The 12,001-nt window shown below is 31.4% G+C and overlaps 1 protein-coding gene and 1 pseudogene across 6 annotated transcripts in view; both read right to left on the reverse strand.

Moving 5' to 3' along the window:
* Positions 1 to 6,849: 6,849 nt before the first annotated feature.
* LOC148613930 (uncharacterized) lies at positions 6,850 to 11,252 on the reverse strand (annotated as a pseudogene).
* The window catches only part of LOC148613931 (nephrin-like), a 34,236-nt gene continuing 29,920 nt past the window's right edge, over positions 7,686 to 12,001 (reverse strand). For 5 of the 6 annotated variants that reach the window (XM_088587645.1, XM_088587642.1, XM_088587644.1 and 2 more), the window contains one exon: positions 7,686 to 11,871. In XM_088587645.1, coding sequence (XP_088443771.1) covers positions 11,856 to 11,871 — 16 coding nt within the window. In that variant the 3' untranslated portion in view covers positions 7,686 to 11,855. The remainder of the gene's footprint in view (positions 11,872 to 12,001) is intronic. The other variant, XR_015923511.1, reaches the window with a different exon arrangement.

A 12,001-nucleotide genomic window follows, 5' to 3' on the forward strand; every position in this document is an offset into this window, starting at 1 on the left:
AGGGCGATAAGGCCCCTCTTTATGTACTTTCTTGTATTAGCAATTTTTTAAAGAAAAGATAGCTTTTAATCAGATATATAACCGTCTTCATATCAACATTTCAGTCTTGGTTTATTCAGCGTCATTCTACTACTCTTACGTCAAATTAATTATAAGAGAATATGTTGATGACCTTAAACGAGATACGAGTTGTGTACCTTGTTTTCGTAGATATCAGTAAAGCCTTTGATACAGTATGGATAAAAGCCTTATTTAAGTTAGAAAAATATGGAGCCTATAGAAAATACCTGTTTTCCTAGTTGAATAGTTATTTATCTTCTTGATAGCAAACGTTTGTTTTGCGATGTTGCCTATTAAGTGTGGATAAACTGAATCTTTAAGCCTTGCGGCAGGGATTACTAGATACTTAAAACTTTTAGTTGGTGTTGATCTACAATACTTACAAAATGTGTCAGAAAAATATGCAGTTAACCTGAGCCCAGGTAAAATTAAAATTATTATATTCAGCTTAAACTATCAAAAACATCTTGGTATTACTTTTAGTGGCAATTGCAAGTTGACAGTTCACATTTATAGCAAAATGGACGCGACCTCGAAACAGCTAAATGTTTTATGCAGATTGAAAAATGTACTAAAGAGGGAGTCCTTAAAAAAGATATATCTTATTTATAGCATGCCCTTTTTATTATACTCTTCGAATACTCTTTCAAAGATTAGATTAGAAAAGATTCAAATCGGACCAATTCTTTGTCATTTGATGAGCAATTACGAACTTTAAAAATATATAATAATATATCTTTGTTTCGCGATAGAAAATTGCCGGTTTGGCACACGATGTTACAAAATGGTTGTATTAAACTTAATTATGATTTTTGTTTCAAACCTTACATTATTCAAATTTCAAAATGTTTTTTGTGAGTTCAAATTTACAAAAAAAACGTTCCTTACATCATTTCACTCACTATCATTGTGTATAACTGTTAATGTAGTCATTGATGGGTTACTGAATGGTGATGTAAATCAAAATTGTCAAGAAATATATATGCTTTTGAAACTCTTCAGAAATATATCAAGTGTACTAATATATTTCAATTTTAACATTTTTGTTGATTATTTACATTGAAGCAATGACACTATGCCATGTTCAACGGTTGGTACATCTCAATTGATCTAACTTACATTTGCCTAAGTACGCGTACATATTTGCTTGATTGATATCGTCTGTTTGACTGTTTTTTTTGTTTACTTGTTGATAATCAATCCAATTTTGAAATCCACAGAATAAAAAAAATCATTTGTTTAAATTCCTTCACTCTTATGAGGCTGACTTATAGCTCATCTGATCCAAAAGAACGAATATTGTTTGGATAGATCCTCTAATCTCAGTTTCTGCTATATAGATAGATGACGTGTTATCTTAAAACAATCCTAAGTTCGGGCATTTGATACATCGCATCTACACCCAAAAACCTTAAGATAAAGGAAACTATAGACACTGTGAAGTCAGCCTCATATCTAGACCTACACTTAGAAATCGATGGTGAAGGAAAACTATTGTCCAAACTTTACGACAAACATGATGACTTTTCATTCAGAATTGCCATCTTTCCTTTCATCTGTGGCAACATCCCTTCAGCACCTGCGTATTGAGTGTTAATATCAAAACACATACAGTTTGTATCACGCTAGAACTCTAACAAATAGGATTCTGGAACAGGGTTATGTTGCTACAAGATTGAAGTCATTATGAACTCGTGGATTGTTACGGTGTATCCATCTGCACTATGAAAACTGATTTATTCAATGGGTCATAGTTTTCCTTTCCTCGTTTGTCTACCCCGGACTTGACTTTTTATGAGCAACTCGGCGGTTGTATCTAGAAAAGCAGAGAACGTATATATATATAGATATATATATATGATTATACGGTATTGAATTATATTTTAATGTTTATTTTGAAACATTATTATCCTTTACGGTATTTTAATGTGATAGATATATGTATTTTTATAACATTGTCATTTAACTTTTTTCAAGGCATATTTTAGTTGTATAATTTTATGATAGACAGAACTCTGGATGACTTGTTTTGTTGTTCACATATTTACTTACATTAACCGACATTATTACGTATGTGTTTTATTTAATTTGTTACAGAAAATTGCAATGTATGGAATAAAAGAAAACGTTGCCAAATAAGACATAACATACAAAAGTTTTTGCTTTTGAAAACGTCATGCAACATGCATATGATTTTAGGGAGATATAGCGGGTTTTTTAGTCGTACATAAAATTTTAATTTTGTGTTGTTATACATGCAGAAACATTACCATATTTAATTCCAATGTTTTTGTTGTAATATAAACTTTGGACATACATTTATTTTCAATACAATATCTCAAGCCTCGAGATGTGATGAAAACGATTGCATTGTCATTGAACGTTTAAAAAGTGACACAACAAGTGACTTTAAGTGACATTGCATATTCTGCACATAGTCATTGAATTTCCCGTGCTTCATAAGAATGTGCTTTATTCCATATTTTAACATAACTAATTTACAACACATTTTGTTTCAAGTATGACACTTATCCAAAACTAAAGTTTGAAAAATTATAAGTATATAAAACGTACTGAAGCCTGTATGCATTCGAACTACATTTTGGTTGATAGTTCGATTCGACTAATTTTAGACAATAACTAAATAGCTGGAACATAATATGCCTTTTACATTTATAATCGCAGTTGCGGAGCATGAAGGGGGTTTGGAGTTTGGAAACACGTTTTTTATTGGAAAAGTAAACTTATCATATGCAAAATTAAGACAAAAACGAGTTATTAATAGCCTTGTATTCCGCTTATTTAAGCCGCTTCACCCTCCCCTTTTTTAATCTCTGGGCCCGCCCCAGCAGTCGCATTTATCTGCTTATTGAAAGTAATGCACATAATATGAGATTCAAAATTTTGTGTTAATAGTGTTGGTCTCCAATAAAGATATGAACAGTGAAATAGATATGAATGGTTCCGTTCCACGATTTTCATCTGCACTAATAAACAATATCTCCCGACCTTCACGGTCTATCGCCTAAGATGTTAGAGTGAGTTTCGATGAGTTTCGTTTGTTTACGGCGAGTTCCGTTAAATTAGTGAAAATCTCTATAATGATATTTTTTTTTTCTAGATCGGCTTTGGAAGTCTCAAAGCAAGGATCCCTAACACTTGGACGGTCCAAGGCGCTATCACTTGACCTCCGTCTAAATTTCCTGATCAGATCCTATCCTAATCATCTTCATTGACATAGAATTTGTCTAGAGATCGCGAAGAACATTATTACGGCGCTTAAATGAAGCTCAAATAGGGATGAGAGTTAATCACATATCATTTGTTCTTGCATGCAAGCCTTAACAAACCCTCTTTGTTGCTCGTCTATTTTCATTTCTTTCTGTTGTATCTGTGAACGTTGCTTTGGCTTCACCGTTGATAAAAATGATTTAAATAAAGATTGTATTGATATATATTATAATTTATGTTTTTTTTCACAAATAACAACAGCGTCATTAATATTATGAGAAAAAAAAATATGACTCGAATGTTATAAAGAAAAAGGTAAACAGATGTATCTGGAAGCACGATCTCTTTTTTGTTGACAAATAAGCTTTACTTCAATCAAGGGAAAGAAGTTATTATCCCTCTGAAATACCATGACAACACATTTGAAAGTCTTAAATTTGTCTTAATCAAACGCACGACTTCCTGTACCCAAAACGACCGCGACGTTTTTTTATGATATATTTAAGTTTATAAAAAAATTGTAGTCGTTAAAGTCATCATTTTTTAATGAATATTAGAGCTATTACTATAGGTGGTTTGGTTTGATGTCGTTTTGTTTTAAAAGTTATTACGTTTTAGCCTAATATACTGATTCCTACGAACAATCCCGTTCTTTATTTTTACAAAACATTATTTCTGTTTCAGCTTTAACATTTTATGAAAAGACGCATACTTGAACCTTGTCGATGTGCCGAGTGTTCATTGAGTGTTCGTATCACTTACATACAAATCTTTACAAAATTTTCAAAACGTACCTCTCGGATGTTTTTTAAGGGATTTCTTACTTTGAATACTGATACCTTTGAGTACCTGATGCTTTTTTTGTAATATTGATATAAATATTAACCAATTTGTAGAAAAAGTTTAATCGGAGTTTCTTCTGAAATTACCAAAAAGCAAATGAGATTTCATTTTTAATTTTCGTACACAAGAATATCAAGAATCATAAATAAATAAACAATAATATATAATTAAAGAGAGTATGCATTTAAATCGACTATTTGTCTCAGACATACAAAAAATGTACATAAACAGTATAGCGATGTTTTTGTTATATAATTATTGCAATATTTATCAGGCTTAAGTAACAAAGTAGCTACTTTGCTCAAAATATGAAATGTAATTTCTTGTATAGTTTACATTGTTGTTGTTACACTTATTAATGTTCACTTAAGCTACTTTACAAGTTCTCGATTCTAACCATTGAAATTTTTTTGTATATTCGTTCAAAATTTCACGATGTGTTTCATTGTATGTATCATCATCAGATTCTCTAGACCCAAATGTAGAATCGTATATGTTATCACTTTGTAACTTTTTATTTATTTGCTTGAAAACATGATTTAGTCTATTATAATCTCCTTAATGGACGTCATCTCTGTTGTACATTTCTTTATCATGTGAGGTTATATCCTTCTTTGGCTAGTTGAATACTGCATACGTATTGAAATAGTGCTCAGGGTCAACATTTGTTTTTTTCCAGCAGCTTCAATAAAAGAATCGCTGTTTAATGAAGTTACATGCTCTTAAACTAGTGGGTTGATTGTATTGTCACTTGAATCCCATGGTGACTCATAATTTGCAAACGAAATATTTTTCATCTGACCCTGTGACGTATCCTCATTAAAATCTTTATTTCTTTGATAAACATCCTTAAATTTGTTGTACAATAGAAGCAGACCCAGATTCAAACTTTCTTTTCCATATCTGTAAATAAAAAGCAAAAATCAAAATACACTACAATTTAATAAAAAACAAAAACAAAAAAAACAAAAAGAACAAAACAAAAACAAAACAAAAACAAAAACAAAAACAAAAACAAAAACAAAACAACAGAAGGCTCAATTGTTAGAAAAATGCTGTTCAAGCGCCCAGCTTTTCATTTGATTTTGTCGAAAAATATATTTAATTAAAATTAAACATTAAATGTGACCTGAAGTATTGAGAAATAAATACTTGTGCAAAAGTGGTAATTTTCATTTGATATACATTGACAAAAATACCAAAGTATCAAAATGAGAAGAATGACTAGACGGCATTGAAATATAAAGACATGGTCGCAACGTTAAAAAAGAAATCAGAGACGATCTAGTATACAATGCCTACAAGATATTGACGTAAATACATACATTGTAAATAAGAAGAAGAAAAAAAGCATGTAAAAACTAAACAAACTTGACATATGAATTAAAAAAATAAAAGAAATAAATGAGAAAAGGAGGTGATAGCATGTGCTTGAACATAATGTTGCTCTGCAAGCAGCATCCGTCACATTACAGGTGAGTTATATCAAGTAAGCATCACGCTCGTAATGTTGTCAATCCGATGAGACGTGAGAACTAAATGAAGATATCTTGTCTCATCTATTTATTACGAAGTTCATATCGGTCAATTTCATTGTGACGACGACCATAGATATTCTGAAATGAAAATATAAAAAACTGCTTAACATTTCGGTGTTAATGTAGCGTAATGGCATTATCTCATATCAGTGTAAAATCAGTATTTTAAAATTGGAAAAACCTGGTCAGGTGGTATTAATTAATTTGCAGTAAAATGTTTCACAAATCAATACCATGATGTCATAATGTGATAATGCCCGGTTACGAGTTTAGAGTTACATCCCTTCATTCAAACGTGAAATGGACTGGCCATATGCTGACATGTTCTACGAAATTTGAAGGTTTCCATTAGAAAGTGAAAAAAATAACGTTCAATTTCAAATTTCAATTTTCAAAAGTTTTGTATGTTGTATATATCGAAAAGGTCTGGGTATGATACAGAAACAGATGTATATGTTATCTCATTACAAACAACAATTTATTCATTAAGTGATAGTCACTTCTTACATTTTGAAAGGATAAGATACCATAAGGGACATATTTTGCCCCCTATTAGAGAAAAAAGTTTAAAGTAAAAGACAACAATGTGATATACACTGACATTTTTTATAAAATGTTTTTTTTTTTAATTTTCCCAAATTCATCAAATATCAGTTTTATGGAAGCCTTAAATCTGTTACAAAAAAGAAAAACAAAACAATTAGGAAAAATGCCAATATTCAATGCTAATGTTGTTTTTTAAGGTCTCCACCAATAATACCTAGGGATATCTTAACTAATCTGGATTCCTATCAAAATAATATTGAGAAATCATAAACAATATGTGTGGGTCAAATTGGATGAGGCACTCAAAAGTCAAACAGACCGTGATCTTTCAAATTATGACATATGTTCAATCATTAATAAATAATATGCTTGAAAATGTAAAATAAACATACTAAATATTTCATTTCACCTTCTAAACAGAAAAAAACCTTCATATCAAATATCTAATTTGGGGGGGTCAAATATGGGTCTTATTGTACCTAGTTCTTTAACTCTCCACAAATATTTTTTGGAAGTACATATAGTCTTAAGCAGCTTTTATGAGCATTATACAAAGTAAGTTTTGAATTGAAAATACTTCTATATAATTTTCCAAAAAAAAAAAAAAAGAAATCTAAAAATGTACCTAATTAATAATAAACAAATTAGTTTTCAAGTCTGTCATTTTTTGTGCCATTTATGCCTGTAATGGGGTATTTAGCTTGTTACACTACAACAATACTTTTCTATTTGAGCAGTAAAATACCTTGACGATATACATCTTTAGTAAACTTTACATTACGTCTCGTTTCAAACCACTGACCAATTGCCTTTAATACTTTAGTATAATTTACCATTATTCAATATCAATATAAAGAATGGGGGGAAATATTTAAAATATGTGTACCTTTTCAGTCCAATTAAGCAATGCTGATTTTTGCACCATTTACCCCCTATTTTCTTAAATTGAAATAATATTGGAAGAAGTGATGAAGTCCATGAAATTTTAACCATTACTGGATCAATTGATTGTCTGAACTTGGTAGTAGATGGTACTGGAATCTTGACTCTACTGTTATCCAGGATGCTTTACAACATTGTATCGATATGATGTCAAACCAGGAATCAACTTCATTACAGCTACAATAGATGGAAATTGTCTCTGCACAATCCACATGTAACTGTTTTCATCAGCCTCTTTGAGAGTTCCTCAAATCTTCTATCTGATTCCCTGTCTTGTTGGTTTATATAATCTAACAACTTATTTAACAATTTAACAACAGGACAAATTGTTTTCATCACAGCACTAAGGCACTGCTTTGCTTTTGTTACATATTTATGATCTGTTCTTTTGCTAGCTGTAATTAGGTTCTCATGATTCTTTGTCACAGGATTGTCATACACCGTGGACAGAAAAGAATTGAGAAATTGCAGTGGGATTCTTTTTCCATCTGGTTCAAATGAAATACTCTTAATATATGCACTGCATTTTGAATCTTAAAAAAACATCTGCGAATGAAAAGGTGTCTTATAATCTTGCAAAACCTTTTAGTTGAATTATCTCCCTTTTGAGTTCCCTGACAGAGACTATCTTCATACACAAATATCAAAATATGATGTTCAACCATCATATACAGTTTCATAAAAATCCCTTGAGTGATTTTAGAGGAATTGCGCTTACAATTTTTACATTTTGGAGATATCTACTGATTTTATGGGATATACAGATTCTCCTCCAATGCTCTCAGTGATTACAAGATTTCTCCATTTGAGGAAGTTAAATTTTAGATTTAACCCACGAGCTTCTAAAATTTAATCTTTAGTGGACAAATATTGTAATCCCTAAAGACCGAAGAATAATATATTTTTATCTCCCTTTGGAGTTCGCTATCAGTAACTATATTTCTCCATGCATATCTACATATTCCAACATATCTATAAAGTTTCATTGGAATCCCTTGAGTGATTTAGGAGGAATTGCACTTGTAACAAATGTGGACAGACAGACAGACGGAGTGATACCAACATGTTTTTATACTCCCAAACTCTGTTTGTTGACGGTGTAATTTTATTAAAATTTGATGTATAACATTCACCTTAAATGCTGAATTTGAATGCCAATGAGTGCTAAGGAATATTGTACCAAACATTTTGTTTATCTTGACAAGATTTGCATTTGAAAAACAATGTGCAACAATTAACTTGCTACATAAAAAAAACATATGTTCTTTAATGCAGTTATAAATGTAAGTTTTTACTTTTCCTCATATAACAAAACTGCGATAGCAGAGAAAATTTTAAAAAAATCAAAGAACCTTAGTGAGCGTGCTCATATACCCCACGTGTCCCAATGTTGGATACTCAAGTAAATTTGTGTGATTTTTTGAAATTTAACTAATCCGAAATTAATACAATCGTAGCGAAAGAAAACATACACTTGAGCTGTAACTTATATCATGTCACAATCTGCAAGCGTTTAGATAAAAAGTCTGAAAAACTGTTATTTAAAATCATCGGAGCGGAACGAAAGTTAAACTTGACCTGTATCTTATCTTGGTGAACTTATATACCAAACATCATGCTAATATTTCCAAGCGTTCCAAAAAAAAGTCCGGAAAACTGAAGATGGAGTAACGGACGGACAGGTCAAAAAGTAATCAAGGGAACCTAGGTTATAGCGGTAATCAAAAGAATGTAATCCAGGGACAAAGATCCAACATGGAAAACAGACATACAAAACATACACCGTAACGATCCACGAGTTCATGATGACGACAATGAAACTTCTGTAGTGATGACTTCAATCTTGTAGCAATATAACCCTGTTCCAGAAGCCTATTTGTTACAGTTCTAGCGCGATACAAAAAGTCTGTGTAGTATCGGCAAGCTCTGGCATAACGTATGAGTTGTGATATGAACACTCCATACACAGGAGCCGAAGGGATGTTTCCACAGATGAAAGGAAATTTGACAATTCTGAATGAAAAGTCATCACGTTTGTCGTAAAGTTTGGTCAATAGTTTTCCTTTACCATCGATTTCTAAGTGTAGGTCAAGATGTGAGGCTGACTTCACAGTGTCTGTAGTATCTTTTATCTCAAGTTCTTTTGGGTAGATGCAATGTATCAAATCCCCGAAATTAGGATTGTTTAAAGATAATACGTCATCTATATAGCGGAAACTGAGATTGAAGGATCTAGCCAAACAATATTCTATTTTTCTGATCAGATCAGCTATAAAGTCAGCCTCATAAGAGTGAAGGAATAGGTCAGCTAGTAAAGGAGCACAATTTGTTCCCATTGGAATGCCGACCATTTGTTAAAAAACACGTCCACCACACTGGACAAATATGTTGTCGATTAAAAATTCCAGCATTTGGTAAACATCTTCCTCTGTATATTTGGAAGATGATTTGGAATTATTTCTTACAAAGTATGAGGAATCTCTACCAAGAATTATATATTTGTATCTAGGTGTACCATCTTTTTTGGAAAAACAACGATGTATAATGTTTTTAAGAAATAGATTTATTTGTATAATTTGTTCAATTTCGTTTAAGAATATTGTATATTGGGGAACCAGGGGGATGTTTCCCGGGAAGCTCAGAGATGTATGGGTTTTGGAATGCTTCTATTTCAACACAAAAGTAATCTTAAGACTAGTTAGTTTAAATTTCCTGTTTATATTTTGTCAATAATTGCAAAATTTCAGGGTATTCTAGAAAATTATATGCATATTATTCAGGAAGACGAAGCAAACAGAGACCTGTAATTACAGGTCTATGCTGACAACTTTTTGATTGAAATATTAAGATAAGATAGAGCAGATCGTTGTGGATGTATATGAATTGCGGGTAACCTGCATGTTTATGTTGCATGTATCCTATTATCATATTGTGAACGAAATTGAAATCTAAACTCTTTCCTTACTCGATTCACATTAAAAAGATATGTATTCATTTCTTCGTATATTAGATCCTTATTATCACGTAGATTACACGTACAAAGTATTACTGCCAAGACAATAACATTATCGACTAGGTTAAATTTTTAAATCAATCATTCAGATATGCGATAGAAGGCAGTATTTCTTGCCCCATTTTCGACCAAAGATGTGTTGTCGCGCGTTTAAGATTGCTAAATGAGCATTATGTTGTTGCTGTTGTCGGAGGCATTGTAAGTAAAATTTTCATTATTTCGTAAATGTTCGGATACAGTTCCTTGTTGTTCACAAATGAAAGATTGTTTCTATGCAGGAAAATTTTACACCTTGTAAGATTCTAGACGTCTTTGGTGTGAGTCACAGTATGTCTTCGATAATAAAATGAATGCGATAATAAAAAATGATGCGCACAGAAATGTTTCGGTTCATCGTTAGATATTGCTTGCATAACGTAAATAAAAAATCACTCAACGTAAAGATTAGGGAGAATGCATTTAAAATGTAATGAAGGATACAAAGATTCTAGCCGAAATCAAAAGAATGTAATATTTCGGGACAAAGACCAGACGTGAAAAACAGACATACAAACATAGAACGTCCTTTGACCAAAATAATACATACAAAGTAACACAAGTAAATAAGCAACTCGGACTCCACTAAAAACTGGAAGCATGGACCAGGCGCAACGGTAGGGTAAGCGTCCTGTGCTTGTTCAGCTGCACGTAAAGATAAATCCACATAACGTAAATATAAGTTGAAATAACGTTATTATAAAAAGGACAGAACTTAAATAAGAATTAACAAAACTTAAAAACAAAATGAAAGAACGGAAAGACGACATGACAGAACATAAGAACTAAACAACATAACTTAAAGACGTTACTACAAGACGTAGATACAAAATAATCACATGTAGTCATTAAACCACAGCAAGTAATATAAATGTGACAACACATAAATAAATGAGTATTTCATTAATCGAACCTATGTATACACCGACGTTTTCAGAATTACAAAATGTTTAGTTTAAAGTTTTAACATATTGCATTGCTAAAACGTACAGGCAATTGGATTGGGTATAAGTTATACCAACTAACAAAGGTCCTTTCCACATAATTAATTGATTATATTTCGTGAATATACGTCAGCAATAAAACATAATATACAATGTAAACAACTAATTGTGATGCAAGTACGCACTGAGCCACATCAAAATATCCTTGTAGTAAACAGGGATAAGATACAGGAAACAGCATGTATATGTCAATTATCATTTTTTAGGCCATGCTTTTTTCGAACTATGGATTGAAATACAGTGTGAACTATACAAGTAATTTCTGAATAAGGTTCAAACGAATCTCGAGGATATAGAAAAAAACATGATGAATAAAAACAAGAAACAAAATCGATCTATATATATAATGTAACGAAGTAAATAAGATCGATTACACATTAACACTGAAGATATTGCTAACAATATCGTTTATTTTGCCAAACATATGTATTAGTTCCTTTTATTCTATAGAACTAGTTTAGGTGCGGTGTACCTCCTGCACTGTTGTGAGTAAATTATTGTGTAAAATGGGTTGTTAAGCTATATGTCGACCCAGGGCTAACTTTAGATATTCGATATCATTATTAGAGTTTAATATGAATTAGAAACTTATTTCCCGGATATCTATATTATCTTCATATTTTCATATTCATGTAATTAGCACTAGTTGTCGCTTCCCCTATAAAAAAAAAAGAAATAGAAGACGTGACAATTTTAAACGATCATCAAATATATGCAAACAATTACTAAGGAATCTTAAAAGTTAAAGAAAGACTTTTTACAGAAAAATTACATTGTAAATGTATTGG

The sequence above is a fragment of the Perna viridis genome, chromosome 6, assembly GCF_037379345.1.
Source record: "Perna viridis isolate PV_CMFRI_1.1 ecotype Kerala chromosome 6, ASM3737934v1, whole genome shotgun sequence".
Classification (NCBI taxonomy): Eukaryota; Metazoa; Mollusca; class Bivalvia; order Mytilida; family Mytilidae; genus Perna; species Perna viridis.